The sequence below is a fragment of the Acipenser ruthenus genome, chromosome 12 (assembly GCF_902713425.1).
Source record: "Acipenser ruthenus chromosome 12, fAciRut3.2 maternal haplotype, whole genome shotgun sequence".
Taxonomy (NCBI): domain Eukaryota; kingdom Metazoa; phylum Chordata; class Actinopteri; order Acipenseriformes; family Acipenseridae; genus Acipenser; species Acipenser ruthenus.
Genome location: NC_081200.1, coordinates 27,087,690 through 27,105,858, shown reverse-complemented (window position 1 = coordinate 27,105,858; position 18,169 = coordinate 27,087,690). Strand labels below are relative to the sequence as shown.

At 38.7% G+C, this 18,169-nt stretch overlaps 1 protein-coding gene across 6 annotated transcripts in view; it reads left to right on the top strand.

Annotated features, from left to right (window-relative positions):
* Window positions 1-18,169, top strand: part of LOC117416835 (oxysterol-binding protein-related protein 9) — a 66,351-nt gene that overhangs the window by 17,787 nt on the left and 30,395 nt on the right. For 4 of the 6 annotated variants that reach the window (XM_059034735.1, XM_059034734.1, XM_034028253.3 and 1 more), the window contains exons 4-8: window positions 3,183-3,259; window positions 13,236-13,331; window positions 14,841-14,888; window positions 17,118-17,147; window positions 17,257-17,307. In XM_059034735.1, the coding sequence (XP_058890718.1) occupies window positions 3,183-3,259; window positions 13,236-13,331; window positions 14,841-14,888; window positions 17,118-17,147; window positions 17,257-17,307 (302 nt within the window). Of the gene's footprint in view, window positions 1-3,182; window positions 3,260-3,304; window positions 3,324-7,522; window positions 7,742-13,235; window positions 13,332-14,840; window positions 14,889-17,117; window positions 17,148-17,256; window positions 17,308-18,169 lie in introns of those variants that run through there. The other 2 variants (XM_059034737.1, XM_034028255.3) reach the window with 2 other exon arrangements.

Genomic DNA, 18,169 nt, shown 5'->3' with positions numbered 1-18,169 from the left:
TTTGTAGAAGGTTGTGTTTTTTTTGTTTTGCTTATTTTTGGTACTGCACATACTGTTCCCACAGTTACGTAGATGAAGTCTCAATGCTCAATTGATTGTCGGGAGTAAAATAAACCAGGTACCCCATCCGATTACCTGCTAAAGACTGGAGAGACAGTAGAATGTGTGTTATTTATTTCAAACCTAAGCATTGGTTTCCTTCTGATACAGTTCATGTTTAAATTCTATTATATGAATGAATACGAACACAGTCTTTTTTCTATTGAATACATTTCAAGGAGTGTTAATTTGATTATATTGAATATTTGTCTGACTGCTACTACTAATAATTGACTGGAAAATTGTATATGCAGGAAGTATCCACTCCCCCAAGGCAATAAATGCTATTAAGACACTGAGAAAATGCTTCCTCAACAGTATACCAACACAATGCACGCAAATAAAAAAGCCAGTTGTCTGTTTGGCTTGGGGCACAAGTCTGTAGGATGTTTGTTGGAGTGAATTATAAAATGCTCATATTGTTTTTAAAAATACTTTCAGCATGCTTTTAGTGGATGTAAGAAATGCATGCGAGAGAAAAATCCCGTAGAATAAATGTGATATTTCGTGGATCTTGGGAAGGGTATTGCGAAGGGTCTGCTAAGAAATAAATAATAATAATAATAATATTGCACGGGGGCATGTAAATGGCTGTACTCTGTCTGGGGTACCACCCTTACTTGTTGAGGCCACCAGGGTGCTTTTAAATTTTTCAAAAAGTCTCCAGGGTCTGAGAACGATTCAAAGCGAATCTTAAACAACAAGTTGGAATAGTTAACTCTTTACATCTGGTACATGAGCTAAAGTCCTATTTGTCCAAGTCCATCATATACAGTAGCTGATAACTGGCATTTACAATTTGCCCTTGTGTTGACGCACCAGCTGAGAACCTGAACTGAACCATTTCTGCCAAAACCCTTTTGACCTAGCCCACTTTGTCTTGTTTTGTCACTATTTCCATAGCAACAAAGCAATGCATTATGATGTCAAATACGTCTGGTGGTATGTGTGTGAGCTTGTTTGCTTTAATTGGAGGGCGGCTATTAAGGGAGTGCCTTAAAGGGCTAGATAGACTAACACGAACGATATGGAACGGTATGGAACAGAAACGTTCCTAATTATTTCAGCCTAGCTGGCAACACCTGCACAATATGGTAGGGATGTGTTGGGGAGGTTATTTAACCTACTTTAGAACTGTCTCCTTGTACTGTAACTGTGTCCTATTTTTAAGTAAATATTAGTTTTATGTGGAATCGCAGGGAGGAGTAACTTGTTAGCAGTAGGAGGATTTGGAAAGTATACTACAGTGTCTGTTTGTTACTTGTGTGTAAATAGCTTTAATCTTGGATTATGTTTGTCTGATATTTGCAGGACAAGTAAGGATTGTGTTTTTTCATTCCACATGTGGTACATCTCTGGGAATAAGTTGCAAAGCTTGTGGGCTTTTCTTGATTAAAAAGGAATATGAAGTAAAGTGTACTCGTGACAAAAAGATTTTGTTCTTTGGCTGCTTAGTGTGGCGGCACTTTATGTGGACAGCTTGCTTAACATACGCAGTGGCAGACACAAGTTTTGTTGTATGTGTTTTGTAATCCTGAAAAATGCTTCTACTTGCTAGCAGTGTGAAGAGTAAACTACATTCTGGGCCAGTGTTACGTAATTGGTTCTGTATATATAACAAAATCAAATGCACAGTTCTGTGATAAAATTCTGGCTTGCCCATTGAGCTTTATGATTGGTAGTTTCTCAGTGTATGCTGTTTTATATAAACTTTTAAGTAATGTATAATTTCTTATTTTTGGATGGTGGGGAGGTAAAATGCTTTGATCTGGAGGGGGGGGGGGTCTACGTTTAAAACTACACTGCAGTTTTACTGCTATTTTCACACTTTTTGAGATTCTAACTCAATAACCAGAACATATCTAGAAAACCGCTTATCTGATTTTGATTAAACTTGGTAAGGACATTCATTTAGCACAAGTTTTTGAGAGTATCATAATTTGGGGATATGTGCATGTGACTGTACAAACGTGTGTCACGTGTTTACATGTACAGGTACGTACTGTGGATGATGGCTATTAACTTTGGATTCGCTGTGTTGCTTTAATTGTAAAGTCCTTTCCCCACCCTGTGCAGAAGGCACACAAGGCAGGCACTGTTTGAGGCGTGAGGCAATGCTGCTTCCCAGCAAGAGTATAACCTTGTGATGATGAGAATGTCCCGAGATGTTTATCACTCTGTGGAAAGGTGTCATCTTCCTGGCGGATGTGAAAGTGGAAGGAGACTGCAAATTGGACCATTGTCAAATGCTTCCCAGTTTCCAAACTAGTATCAGTCTTCCCAAGAAATAAGTTGCTGTACTGTAAGCGGTTACTATGGTTATTGGTCATTTATTCCCTATTTTAACATCAGACATTTAGATCTGTTTTCTGTACTGTAGATCTCCAGTTCATTCTGCAAAAATAATTTTAAATTCTTTTTAGATTACAGGGTGTGCCACATCTCAATTAAAGTACATAGATGAGATCATATTAAAAACAATAAGTAACATATTGTGGACTTACATATTTGAAAGCAGATATATTTCTCTCGTAAGTGATCTGCCTTCATATTAATTTTTTTAAATTTATTTTTTGGCTAAAATAATGTGCCCAAGACTAATATGGCATAAGGGATAATTTCATTGTACCGCACATGATGAATGGGTACATTAACAAATATGAGCCACAGCAATCTCTTCATATAACGGCAGCACGATCAACTGTTATTTATTGTACATTTTACAGAGATGAGGCGATAAATGATCTGGCTTTGTCCCAGCAATTATTATTATTTATTTCTTAGCAGATGCCCTTATCCAGGGCGACTTACAATTGTTACAAGATATCACATTTAGCAATATAGAAGCAAAACCTTGGTGCTTGAGTTTGTTCTCCTGCACACTGCTTGTGGCGTGTCTGTGTAGTCAGCCGTACTGTGTTGGATGGGGGCAATGAGGTTAGAAACCCACAAACGTGCTTGGCTTTTATTGCATATAATCTGAGCAGCAAGGCTTGGAGAATGACGACTGTGTAGTTTGAAGCGGTCCAATTCTTCTATATTGATTCTGCCTCTAATTTATTTTATTTTCCTTCCCCCTGCAGCTCGTGATGCAGACGAGAGAGAAAAGTGGATCCATGCCTTAGAGGGCACTATTCTCCGGCACACACTTCAACTGCGGGTAAGGGGCTTGTTTACCATTCCTGCATCCTGCTGCTTCAACAATGAAGCCTGTTGACTCACAGGTACAGTTGTTTTAGAGTCTTTAATATCTGTACTGTAATATGCGTGTGTTTTATTGTGTGTGTTTGGAGTAAGCTGTCTTAGGTTAAATGGTGCTTGTTAAAAAGCAGCCTGCCATTTATAAAATGTATTCACTGGTGGTGCTCAAGAGTAGTTGGGGAGGCTTGTAGCTGAACAACATGTTTTATATATAGATTAACCTATGTCTGTACCAGTCTCATTTGCTGTCTGCTATTGGTGTTGGCTAGGTTTGTAAGATTCATATTCTCGGGTAGCATGAGGAAATGTGTCCTGTGCTGTGGTAAAGTCCTTGAGATTTGGATGGCTCTAGACAAAGATTAATGTCTGCATTGTGCTATTTATCATTGTTAGTTAAAAAAACAAATTGTGCAACAAGAAAGAAAAAAAAGGTGGTGGAAGCCATTGTAAACTATTGTACACCACGCCTAGACAGTCTTGCTCAACTACAGTATACCCCATCAGTTACAAGTGGAAACTTTGCATGAGACATTACATTGAGGTTTCATTCTGATATGCCCATATTATTCCTGTTTTATATATATAATCTCATACACACACACACATACTGCCTTTCAGAGGAATTATCCAGATTTGGTGTCTGTTTTGTGCAAATACAGTAGCATACGAAACATTAGTTATTAAAATAGTTACTTTTTTAATTGTGTAACCCAATTATACCAGTGTGCAAATAAAGAATACAAAAATGACTAGAGTAAATGTTGCATCAGTTACAAAGGAACTATCTTCCACTTGGAGAGTAGTGTTCTTTATTTCATATGCTGTACCTACTCTGTAACATGTTTTTATGTCTCAGTAGTTGCACATTACACAAAGTGAAAACTTTTAAAATAAAATCACTTCACAACATAGCTATAATGCTGGCGTTGCAGGTTCAACAAGCAATCGGATTGCTCGGGATCACACTAGCCTCATGTTTCTAGGAACCTGCAGTGGTTCAGGGAGTGCTCAAGGACTTAAAGCGGCATTCAGAATGAAGTGAATGGCTGATGCTGTAATACTGTTATGTAGTTTCAGAGGTGTTTTTTTTTTCTGAAGGAGCATGGGATTCGGGGTGACTCATGCCCTTCTACGTGCGGCAGAAAGGTTTCTTTTCTGTCATTAGATTGGCACAAAGAGCTGGGAGTGGCTGTGGGTGGTATAGCTGCAGGGCTGTAGGGAAGGGAGATTCAACTGCACTCCAGAGCATAGACAGGAGGCCACTGCAGGATCAGCTAGGTGCATCTCTGCAATCCCAGGTACACTTACTGTTCTGTACGGCTACTGGGATGAGTTAGTGGATTGTTCAAAAGCTGCTGTTTTTAAAGTTGTTTAATGATACAGACCAGGGCATGTTCAGCTTGTTGGATGTGAACAGGAGTAGATTTTTGGAACTACTTATTGAAGAGACTGGACTGTTCGGCCAAACAAGAGCTACACAATTCAGAAAAACAAGGTGGAACGGTTCAACAAATTAGATTGTTTTTAAGTCTTTTTGGTCTCGCGAAATAATTCCTTTTAATTGTCCTGTATTGATTGTCATATGCATTAAAATACTGATATAATTATGGTAGTTTATTTAAATATTTCTGATTGTCTCACGAGTATTTTATAATACTGGATGATCGATCATGGATTTACAGTTTTTTTTTTGTTTTTTTTTAAGACATTAAATCCATGTGTGCAACCAGGGCAGTAACCAGAGTGGACATTCTACCGAGGTCAAACTGAGGCTTTAAACGCTCTCAGTGTTTATATACATTTACAAGGACTTTTCAAATACCTCATTTTTTTTTTAAAGATGAACCACAACTGTCGGAACAAGAAATGGTGCGTTCTTGGCGAGTATTCTCGTCAGGTTTGCAGTTTTTCTGTACGATTTGTTACTGCTCGGCACCGAATTTGTACTACTTCAGCATTTATGATGCCCACAAAACACTGAGGACACGACCTCTGTGTCCTCCTAGCTAGTTACGACCATGTGTGCAGCCCAATCTAAACATTACAGTATCTACACTCTGGCTTTCTGTACGTAAGGGAAAGTTACACAAGTTTTTCACTCCTATACATTAATTTAATATGCAATTGCATATCTATTTAATATTAATTTATGCCATGCAAAAAGTGATTTTGAAAGTTAGTAATAAAAATTTAATTTTTAGTTTAGTAATAAAAATGTAATTTTTAATGTTCTGACATTTCAACTACTTTGGTCTGTATAGAAAGGTAGTTTAACAGCTTATGGAATTTGACGTATTGGTGTGCAGTTTGACCATATTTAGGAGCTGAGAATTTAGTTTTGGTGTATGTTGAAACGGTGAGTGCTTCTAGGGTGTTTGGGCACATTTCAGTTCGTTATTCATACAGTAACATGATTTGGCAGAATGTGAGTAACCAACTGTACAGTATAACTGTTTCAAGTAATGCAGATAAAATAACATGTGGGTGTCAACCATCCCCTTAATAATGCCCACAAAGCAGGAGTGAACGAAAAGTCAACGATTGACTCTTGCTTTTTGTCTGTAGGTGTGTTGGATTAATAATAAACACCTTTAACCATATATAGTATGCAATCAATGAGAAAAGCCATTCAATAGTGCAGACATACTGTAATTAAGGGTTGGTGAGTATATGGAGAATGTGAACAAATATTGAATATAAAAGCAAGTATTAATCTTGCACTGTACACACAATCTATGGATACTAATGTGATTGTCTATTTGTTTTGTAGGCCTATGTCATTAACAATTGTAAAACAAAGCAAACATTTGAAGATTTTAGCACATGACTGTTACTGTAAAAGCTCCATTAATACTCTTGCTTTTGTTTGAAATTAGATTTACTGTTCCTCAGAAAATGTGCACTTTGTACCTCATACCAGGTTACCCATGCTGCTGTTCTTTACTGATGCTTAAAGGCAGTTCAATTCCCAGGCTAATTCAGTATTGCCAAAAGTGAAAGAGTTCTGAAACGCAACATGGACTTATAATTATCAAACACCTGTTATACAAGGGAGTCTGGCATGGTTATATAAACTTGAATCTTCAACCAGGCACAATCCTTACAAAAGTGTTCTGTCAAAGTCGTAGAAATAGATTCGAAATCAGATGGCACTGTGATTGGATTACTTGCTGTTTTTATAACCGTGTGTGTGTAGGAATGCACTCTTTTGTGTCGCAACTTTCTTTGGTAAAATTGTAATTCATTTAAAATGGAAACATTAATGGGAATGAATGTTAGTGTGGAAGCATGTTTCTTGTTTTGGTATTATGGTATTTAATAAAGAGATTGGTTTTTAATGTGCATTTGTGGCAGGTATTGAACTTTATCAAGTCCCCTTACTGTAGCTGAAAGTAACAACAAGGAAAGTGCTTCCTCTTTCCAAGAACAATTTGTCCCGTTGAAACTGATACTGTGTGTGTTTAGTCTTGGCAGCAGGTAATGCAAAGGTCAGTTCTGATTGGTGGGACACAATTAGAGGTGCAGTAACCTCTGTTTTTTTTTTTTGTTTTTTTTTTTGTATAAGAAAATTGTTACTTTACAAGCCAATGTTGAAATTATTGGCTCTGTTATTAAAAAAAACAAAAAAGCACCATTTAAAAAATGCTAATCCTCCTTTTTTTATATATATATTTGTTTTGCTTCCTGCCCTTAGTAGCCTACCAGATTTGAACTTGTGTGGAAGATCTTTTTTGTTAAAGATAAAATTTATTTATGTGAATGTTAGACATCTTTCAACAAGGTTTTCTAAACTGAGGTTTTGTTGAATGAAAGAACAGTATAGTAAATTAGGAATATTTTGGTGTAAAACAGTCAAGGCAGCTTTATGAAGGTATGCTTTAAGACACAGCAAGAACAGAGAAGGAAAACAGCCAAGATTATAGGCTAAGCAGAAGCGTGCAGCTCCAAAGCAGACAGATTTCTAAAGGGTGTACAGTAAACTACCACCCTCTTAAAATGTGTAGAGCTTTAACCTAAGTCAAATCTCTTACTGCAAGTGTAGACAAGCTGTACCCAAAAGCATTTCTGTATCATGTACGCACTGGAAAATCCACTACAGGAAATAGGCAGTCACATGATGTAAAACTTGAGCCAATTGGGGTGGGGATTGCTTCTCTCCTTTTGTGCTCTTCTCACACTGCTTGGCCAATGAGGTGATCTGATGATATGTGTTTCTTTCTGCACAGTGCAGTCCTTTTTTTTAATATAAGGGAAGTGTTGACTTCCTTTTAACAGCTCTGCAGTTTAGTTTTCATTTAGTATTTTTCTGTTAATTGCACAGTATTGGGTTGAGAAGGGAGAGCAGTGACTTGCTGTTATTGATTCCAGTGGAGTTGGGAAGCAGAAGTTTAATCTTGCCTGTAATGCTTGGAGAGGCATGTCCCACAAAGATCTACGTCCTGTAAGTAACACATCACTGCAAGCATTAAAAAGGGCATGGAGGGGAAAATGAGTCAGACTCCTGCTGTCTGCTCTGCTCTGAACTGTGAGTGTGGTTAAGATGGAGTTTAAACTATTGGTTTGAGGCAGTGCTAGGGTTAGTACATGGCTTGTAAAGGGAGCCTCTTGTTTTATAGAGCATATCTGACATTTGGTAGACTGCATAGCTGTTTGCTTCTGTTATCAGGTTGCTGAGACAGAAACATCACTAAGACAGGACCACTGTTTGCACTAAGAGAGAGGGAGAGAAATAGAGACCGAGAATAGGCCAGGGTCTGCATAATTGCCAGACAGCAGGTTTCTTTTGTCCATTTTGAACTCTTACCATTGCTTCTGTAGGTATATAGAGTGCTCCACAAAGGGCCATGATTTTCCTTTGAAGATCCTGGTCCATTACAGAATTGTATTTCAGAGGTCCTGAATAATTTCTTCCTTTTTGGTTACCGCTCTGTGTATCTTTTGTCTTTGTCATTTTCTGTAGATTTCAGTTGCAGAAAGTGTTCAGCTCAGTAAATGAGAAGTTCAGATCGGCGCAGAGATCTGTTGCACAATGTGCTTCTGGCACAGAGTAGCTGTGAGCCTCGCAGTTTTGCAACGGTGTCTTCTGTAAACAGTCGTCATGGTGTGTAGTGTGGCGATCAGGAGTTGAAATTTATTTTAGATTTGTAGTAGGGCAAACTTTGGTCAACTGGTGGCTGCCAGTATGCATTTTGTACTAATTAATGGAATTCATAGTAAGAACATGTTGCATCCAATAACTAAATGCCAGTGTGACGGTTTCTAATTGGAATTCTTAAGAGTAATGCAGCTGTCATAATTTCAAAACGCATAGGAGATGTAGGCCTGCATATTTGCTGGTTACAGAAATGCCTAATGTTGCGGTTATGTAAATGTTTGGTTTCTGGATGATAGACTATATCAGGGCATGAAGTTAAGGGCATGAAGGCAAGGCAGTGTTAGGTGTGAAGATTCAGGGGCACCAAGGCAGTTCTAGGGGGCAAAACATAAATCCAACCCAAGGGCATCAAGTTGATTTCATACTCCTAAAACAACAAAAAAGAAATGCAGAGTATTCTCAAAAGTATTCAAACAAACACAAATCAATGTTTTCTGAGTGATTCACACATCAGTTGTTACAAAAATAAACTATAGGTTACTTTTCCATTGTAAAAATAAAATGGTGTAAAATTTAAATACAACAAACTTTCATAATGGAAACATACAAAGGGTAATTTGGCAAAAAATATTCAGGGTTTTTTCTTTTGTTTTTTTTTGTTGTTTTTTTTACTAAAGTCGGTCACACACCAGTGACCAACAGCCTTTTATTTATTTATTTATTTATTTATTTAAATTTAGTCGTCGCCAGTTATTTTACCCCGGTTTTCACCCCAATTTAGTATGCCCAATTATTATTTGTATCCTCGGCTCACCGCTCGCAACCCCCCCACCGACTCGGGAAACGGAGGCTGGAACACACGTCCTCCAAAACGTGCTCCTGCCAAGCCGTCATTTTTCGCACTGCAGATCCACAGCAATGCCACCAGACCTATAGTGCCAGAGGACAACACAGATTTGGCGGCTCCACTACAGAGCAACAGGCACCGTATCGGCCACAGGGGTCGCTGATGCACAGTGAGCCGTGGATTCCCCTGCCGACCTAAGCCCTCCCTCCCCGGGCAGCGCTCAGCCAATTGTGTGCCGCCCCCTAGGAACTTCCGGTCACGGTCGGCTGTGACATAGCCTGGATTCGAACCTGCGATCTCCAGGCTATAGGGCACATCCTGCACTCCGCGCAGAGCGCCTTTACTGGATGCGCCACTCGGGAGCCCCAGATACAGCCTTAATGATACAACAGCACAAATAAGCGATGTCGGTGTAGGAAAAGTTAAAGATAGATTTTCAGGCAAACTGGCTGAAGATTTACCCATGGCTAGAGTTTATTTTGAGATTAGTTTTTCGATCTGCAGTGTCTGCGCAATTGTAGATTGCGAACTGCTGTTGTAATACCTATACAAAATAAATAAATAAAATAGAAATAGAAACTTCGTCAGGCAATGGAGAGTGCTCTGCATCACAATGATGAACAGCTGGACGTACATAATGTTAGCAGGGTTTTCAATTAGTTTTAAGGTATGTGGCACTTACAAGGTAGTAGGGAGCACCGATCTCATCTTGGCACGTAGGGCCAATGGGGGAGAGTGTGGGGGTGTCCGTCGACGTGTCCCCATCAAACCCCACCCCCCCCCACCCCATTTTTTAAAACAAGGATTAAAATGGTGCATTCTGCCACAATTTTGGGTGGTTTAAGCATGCGCTAGACTAGTAGTGGTCTGCTTGTAGTGTCTGACAAAGTACTCCATTAGTGCAATGAAGGAGTTTTATTTCAGCACTGCTCACAACAAGGCAAGGAAGAAAAATTGACTTTTGGAGCATCAAGGCCTCTGCAATACAAGACTGGATGAAAATGTGTGTGGAATTGGTGTCCGCACCTTTAATTGTGCACAGTTGTAATATGGTAAATAGCATGCTGCAGCTCCCATGCTCGGCATTAGTCAAGTCCTGATCAGTCGCAAGTATTTCTATGCATTTTTTGTCACCTTTCTGGTCAGTTGAAGAAATAAACTTTGTTTTCGCTTCAACCGCTGACCCTGCGTTAGTACAAAACTCAGCTATATTACTGTTTTTCATTATGGTAACATCTTAAATGACCGTGCTTGCTTCTTTGGCTGAAGAGATAGTATCAGATCATCTAACTAGGGAATCTGCTGCGCAATTAAACTAGGAAAAACTCCTGACGGTAAACTATGTTGCAGCTGCTATAGAAGATGCAACAGACGAAAAACAAATCTGTTTGTGGGACTCAAAACTTTATTTTGGCACTGCAATTTGATATGCAAAAGATAAAGTAGGATTATTGGAGTTAAAAAAAAAAAAAAATCAGCTTGGTATGGTAGCCTTTTCACTTCTTTTTTTGTTTAATTACAATTATTTTTCAGGACATTGTTAAATGCACGTGTGCAACACACAAACCTTAAGTGTTTTTATTTTAGCATCTCTCTTTTTTTTTTTTTTACACAACGGTACTCTCACACGTTTGATCACCATCACAACTGTTGCATGAAACTGGGGTAACCGTATTCTGCTAGTGTTACTATACAGCACTACTCTGCACTGAAGCATTTGTATATCAGCTGCAGGGCTGCCAGGTGCTACTCATAAAATCCCCCTTGGTCAACCAATTTCCCCCCCATTTTCAGACTTTTTTCCCCCCATTTACACAATACCCGTATTGGAAAGGGGGAGTTTCATAGATAGTAATTACCGTCCCAGGATTCAAAAATAATTTCTCTGAAAATATTTCCTGTAAATCAAAAGCCATACAAAATCTACATGTTACCTATCTACTATATTCAATGCAGTGGAGGAGCGTAAGGCGGGACTTATGGTAAAAGGCATGTACTATTGGCTGTTGCAGTAGGCCATCACTGTCAGAAGGCAGGGTTAATATTTTTAAATGATCTTGAAAACACTATGGGAAAGTACTAAGTAGCTCACTACAGAAGACATAAAATCCCCCATTTGTAGCTGAAGCCCCCTATTTGAAAAATATTTCCCCCCCATGTTCCCCCCATGCAACATTTTCCCCATATTTTTCCCCACATGGCTTTGATTTCCCTCACAGATGGGAGGGGTTCCCTAGGGGTTCCCCCCGCCCCAATCTGGCAACCCTGATCAGCTGACAAGGATTCAGCTGATATCCCATAATGCCTTTTTTCTTAAGTGTACAGCCTCTATACATGGACCCCCAATGTTTGGTGCATATGTATAGCTATTTATGTACTATATATTGCCTTACAGTACGATGATACGACAAAAAATTGACTGAGTGATAATACCTGAAAACAATCTTAATTTTTTTATTCACTTTGTAGGATTAGGAGAAACACCATTGTGAGTATCAGTAAATCATACATTTTAATAACATATTAAATATCAAATCAGCATTTCTTTTTTCATTTTTTTGTTTTTCACAAAATGTCTTTCATTTTCCCTCCCAGCCTAGAGTATGTCTTTGTAGATATACAGTGACACCATTTTAAAGGGGCTCTGAGGACACACAAGTTCATTCCATTACCGATTTTAATAATCCAAGCAATGTACGCACAATTATACAATAAGCATAATCAAAGCTATTGTATTTTTGCCTTTAGGGCTTCATTCAAGAACATGTGTCTGGAAATGAGAGGGTGCTGACCTGGTCTGTTAATAAACCACAATATATACACTTATGTCTATAGGCATGTACAGTAGACTATATGCATGCATCTTTAAAACTATACTTTTTATTAGAGATCGTAAAAGAAATACACTGGCAAAAGCGGAGGTAAACAGATGTCTGTAACACTGTACAGTGCATTGACAGATTGGAGCAGATGAACAGATGGCCCAGCCCCCAGCAGGACTAAAGGAGGGCAGCGGATCAAACAGACCACTTCAGCTTTTAAAGATTAGTCCAGCTATACAGTAATCGTCATTAGCACTAGCAGTAAAGAGGCATTAAATACTCACTGGGAGGGTCGGAGTTCCCTCCACCAGACAGCCAGGGGCGTTCAACCTGGTGAATTTAAGTGCCCTGGAAAGGCAGTAAATTGGCACCACTGGTAACAGGAGCACTCTTGAACTGTGGTTCAGGAGTAGTATACTGTAAGCAGCTGCATACTGTAGGTTGACTTTTCTACATTGCAGCAGCCCCACCAGTGTTCTGCAGTCCTGAGTGTTTTTTTTTTTTTTTTTTTAAATGTGCATGTCAGGTGATCAATGTGAGCACTGCAGCAAACTGAGTTTGAAGTCACGGGGTAGGACTTCATGGGATTGAAGCATTCACTTTGGTGTCCTGTTACAGAGTGCTCTCAATTGGATTTGGTAGTATGTTATTATTAGTCTGTGTTCTCTGTAACTTTGCTTGCTACAGTGAATCCCAATACTCTACTGATGGTTTTGATGTTTCACTTCTGGTATTGAAGTTTCCAGTTTCACTTCTCAGATACAAAGTATTGTGTTGGTTTGTATCGATCGTTATATATTAATTTTTTTTTTGTTGTGTGTTTTTTTATTTATTTATTTTTTAAATGTGGCGCTTGCAATGTTGTTTGCTCTGGTCCTTCTTGGGTGTAGCTGTTCTAGACTGCTTGTTTGAGGTTTAGGTAAAGATGCCATGGTTTCTCCAGTGTGCTTCAACCAGGAGGTAATTAAGTGGTTCAAATGGTTTCTGTGATTTTGGGCAACTGTAGCAAATGTGTTGCTTGTCACAATGCAATGGTCAGTGCAGCCACTGCATTGCGTGAATAGCTGGTTGTACTGGCACCATCTGTCTTGCCCCTTGTGAAGTCATTCAGTGGACCGCTTGTCTTCTCTGGAATGGAGTTTGATGCCTACCTGTGCGTTTCTTTTTGCAGGAGGCTGAAACAGAATTTGTTCCCAGCGTTCAAGATTTCGACAAGAAGCTCGCTGAAGCGGATGCCTACTTGCAGATTCTGATCGACCAATTAAAAGTAAATATGTTTTACACATTTCATTGTTTAAAAGATTAATGGAGAACCTTGAGTAGGACAAATCTTGAACTGTTACCTTACCTGCTTTACCCAGCTAAAGTAGTCCATTATGCTTGTTGTGCTCTGTGAAATCAGTCCAAAATGCAAACACGGTCCCTCTATCAAACTCTACTGTGCATACATGTGTAAGTTACTTGGCACAGGCTCATGGATATCTCCTCCTGAATATGGAATTATTAACAATAAATAGGACTGTATTTCAACAATAAATAGGACTGAACTATTAGACTGCCTTGGGTATGGTATCATTAACTGGGTATAGAGAATATCCATGCACAATGCCAGGCAAGGGAGGACCCACCCAAGACTTATTGAAACAATCGTCAGGTTTAATGTAATTACTGTAATCTTGATCTTAAATGCAACATAACTAGGCTTGTTACTATTCGACTTTTATTTTTTTGCCAAATGACGATTAATATTGACGTTTATTTTTTTAAAGAATTTAACTTTTTTTCGATCTTTATTTTTCAATTCAAGCATAAAGACCTTTATGCTTAATATATACTTTTTATGCCATTGAGAAACATCTCATTTAGTTAAACTCCTTTTATCATATTCAACATGCAACAAAACCATGGTTAACAACATTCTAATTTTAAATAATGTTTGGTCACAGCGGAGCTATGCCTTGTGTAGATAAAGATCCTACACAAATTTAAAAATGGTCTCAAACCGTGGAAAACGCAGCATATAAAAGTGTATTACATAGACTTGATGATTGACAGTCATTTAAACGAATGAGAGCATTTTAGCACTGCTTCAGTCAACGAGATCTGTCCTAACAGATGAAAGGACTGACGGTGAAACTACAGTAGCCTATTAAGGGACCACTGAGTTGACTGACAGTGACCCCTGGCCATTCAGAGCGGAACGGAGACAAGACAGACAGCATGTATAAAAACTACACAAACTAGAGATGATTTCTAAATTATTATTTTTGGTAAGAAAAAAAATAAATAGCGAGTGGTTTTACCGACGTTTATCCTATATAAATGTATTTTGGTGGAACTCCAAAATACTTGTGACCACCACTGTGTACACAGTTCTTATGGAAAATATATTGCCATTTGAAGGTTCTTTTATTAATTTACAGTTACCTACAGTACTTTTAATAACATTAAAATAGCAATTGATAATATGAAACCAGTGCAGACAAGAGACACTACAATGTATGCAAGCGTAGCGATGCACAAACACATCTATGGGACTGCGTGGTACACTTTCTAATCCATAGAGGTTAAAAACCGCACACATTCAGAGCTGAATCAGCTGAGGATCCTTGTGGATTGCTGTCATACACAGTTGGCAGTGCAGATGTGTACTCCCACTCATTGCACACAGTATCTGATTTGGAATGTCCCAGTGAATGCCTCTGGGTGTTCTGTGCTCAGAGTTGTGCATCCTGTTGAAAGTCTAAAATAACCAACCTCCTTTTTTCACTTCCAGCTGTTTGATGAAAAGATCGGGAACTGCAAAGAAGATGAGCAGAGAAGAGTAAGTCGAACTAACTTCTTTCTTGTGTTTTAAACTTTTTAAAAATTAGAACAGGGGTGCCATTTTACAGTTATTCTCCATGGTCCAAGCATATTCAAGGAGAAGGTAGGGTTTCTGATGAGGTGGCACTTCCTTGTTAAAGGCATAGTGCTCCAAAACTAAATCAACACTGATTAGCTTACTGAACAATATCATTTGAACGTGACTTGAATTATAAATATTAACTTTGTCATAAGTGTTTGTTAGTAATTTCAAATGCATCGTAGCCTGTATGCTAAATACTAAGCCTGAGTAGGTGCACAGTTAAAGACTGAGCAGTAGACCATTATGTTTATGATTTAAAGAAATTGGTTAGTAGATTGGCAATGGGAATATTAATCTATTCAGCGCGAAGTGTCTTTATAGAAAGATTACCCCTAGGATAACTAACTAAGTAGGATCAGCGTCTTATACTGAAAAAAATTATAACAATGAACATGGCTATACAATCAGCTGGTTTCACAGACCCTGATTAGCACTAATCTTGGTTTATCCAATGTTACTGTAGGTAAGGTAGTCCAAGGTTAGTGCAAATCGGGATCTGTGAAACCAGCTGAGTTTTTTTTTGGCTAGTTTACTGAGCTGATGTTGGAGTTTTACTTCCTATACTACTAGATTGGTCATCAGTTGTGGCGTTAGTCAGCCTTTTACCTGTTATTTTAGCATCCAATTATGGTAGTGATTCAGTGTATTGACCTGATGGCAGTGAAATGACTTCATGTGGTGCACATCACAATTGGCACCAATAGATATGGAGGCCAAAGATTGGGCTGAACTTCCCTCATTCCCCAAGAGGGTGGTTCTACAAGGGCAGTCCAGCACTTTCCACAAGCATTTCAGATTCACATTTTGTAATTCACATGGATTGGGTATTGGTCTTCCTGTGGTGATGGGGGAATAAACAGACTATAAGATATCCCACTGCTGACAGATTGGGGCCGTCCAGTGAAAAATGCTACACAGACTGAACACTTCCTATTGAAGTGGTGTGAGCAGAAATATTTAAACTACTTGAGCATCTGCAACATCTCTGCACATCAGCTGATCACATTGCTCAGCTCCAACAACGCATAAGCTCTTTCCTCTGGATGCTTCTTTTTAATCAAACTAAATTTTCTCTTCGTCAAATGTTAGGAATATTAATATAATGACTTGTTTCCCTTTCTCAGTGCCTAACTGAGTGAGAAGAGGATATTCAAGTAAAGCCAGCTGGGTGTCAATTAGAAAACACTGAGAGAGACTTTAGTCAGAGCATAAGTCAAAGAAATTCTTAGTTTTTACTTTTAGTCCTGTCCAACATCCGCCTTGCCTTTACTCACCCACGAATCAGAAAGACATTCTAAATTCTCATTCATACTAAAATTTCTGTTCTTAAACTTCATTTAAAATTAAGAAGCAAATTAAACTTCCTACCACTTAAAAAAAGGAAATTCCCAACCCAAACGCAAACCTAGTTCTACCTCCTCATGCACCATGCAAATGGCTAAACAGCAATAACAAACCACAACCAAAAGCTGAAGCTTCAGAGGCCGGTAGCTCGCTGACATCCGCTGTCGAGTTCCTGGGAGTAAGAGAGGAAGCAGGCTCGGTTGTGGGATCGGTGGACACCCGCTGAACCTTCAGTTCTCCTGAGCTGTGTGGGGAAATTGCTGCGGTGAGGGGGAAAAATTGATTGGACATTCCAAATTGGGGAGAAAATCAGGGGTAAATTAATTGGGCACACTCAATAAATAATAAAAAAAAGTAATTTAGCCATGAAGTTTATTTTATTTTTTTTTCTTTACACCATATAAATTGACAAACTGCACTTATAGCATCTTCTCCTTTTCACTGCTGTGTGGCACCAAGATTTGTCACCATTACACCATAAACAACTGTGCAAACAAAATATACAGACTTGAAAGGCTTTCAAGTACAACGCTTACAAAGAAAATCACGTGGCTGTAGGGTCGCCTATATTTACATTCTTAAGTTTGTACCTCGAAAGGATTCTACTGAAATTTGCATCAACCCACACACCCATTTTTCCTACCAGTTTTGAATAGCATACTCTTCAGGATTTACAACTAATGCAAATTAACAGGTGTTGAGATAACCCTGTAGTTATGTGTCTGGTTCTAGAGTGTGGTAAAGCCTAGTCGATTTCCATTATAACATCTGTGATTATTGCTCCCTCTTCATATTTTACAGAAAATTGAAAACCTAAAGGCAACCACATGTGTGAGTATCCACTGAAGCAAGCTATTCATTTCCCACCCATTTATTTATTTATTTATTTTACAACTGTCACTGTTTTTTAAAGTAATATGCCATTTCCTATATTTTTCAGGGCATGGTAGAATCAGTCAAACACTGTATAGTGTTGCTGCAGATTGCCAAGGTAACTCATTTTAGTTTTACTTTTTTTATTTATTTTTTTTAAAACTGAGTCATGCCTGCAGAGGGGATACGATCAGCACAACTAGTTTGAGAGAACTGGTTTCAGAATGTCACATATTGCCCATTATTGCAATTCCGAGATCCAAAGGGCTTCCCCAGAGCTAATTTTAATTCAATTTCTACAAGGAATTGACTGGGGAACCTTAACACTGTGGGCTTATTGTGGGTGCACAACTATGCTCCAATATTGAGATCCATCTAGTTTTTCTACTACAGCTGTCACTACCTTGTGTGTTGGCCCCATCTGCTCTCGCTGTAGTACAGCAGCAGATGGGGCCATCAGATTTAAATCGTTTACTCCAGTCTTCAATTCTGTTTAATTTGAAAGGAGGTGATTCCAGTTTAATGTTACAAAATAAGAAACCAAGCAGAAGGGACCTTGAATAATTGTTTGTTTTTCTAGTTTTTCTTGTTTCTTCTCTTTCAAACCGGACAAGTTAAAGACTGTTACCTGCTTTGAGAGCATGCCCAGTCATATGATTTCTCTGAAATCAGGAACCATAAGCAACAATGCTTTCTCCATGCATGACCAAAGGCAGTTGGACAGTTTGAGACAGCTGGAGAGTAAACGTGAATCTGTAGATCTTCACACTGAAGCCACAGAAATCAGAACAGAATGATTGTAAACCAAAAAAAAAAGAGAATGGGGTGGTGGGGGCATTCAAAAATGGCGTTTGTTGGCGTATAGACTATAGACGCTGAATGTGCATAGCGGTACTGCTTCGAAGGATTTGATACCTTGGCCTGAATTTTAAGTGTTATGGCAGTGCCAAAGCTGTACTTTATAATAGACATCCTTTTAT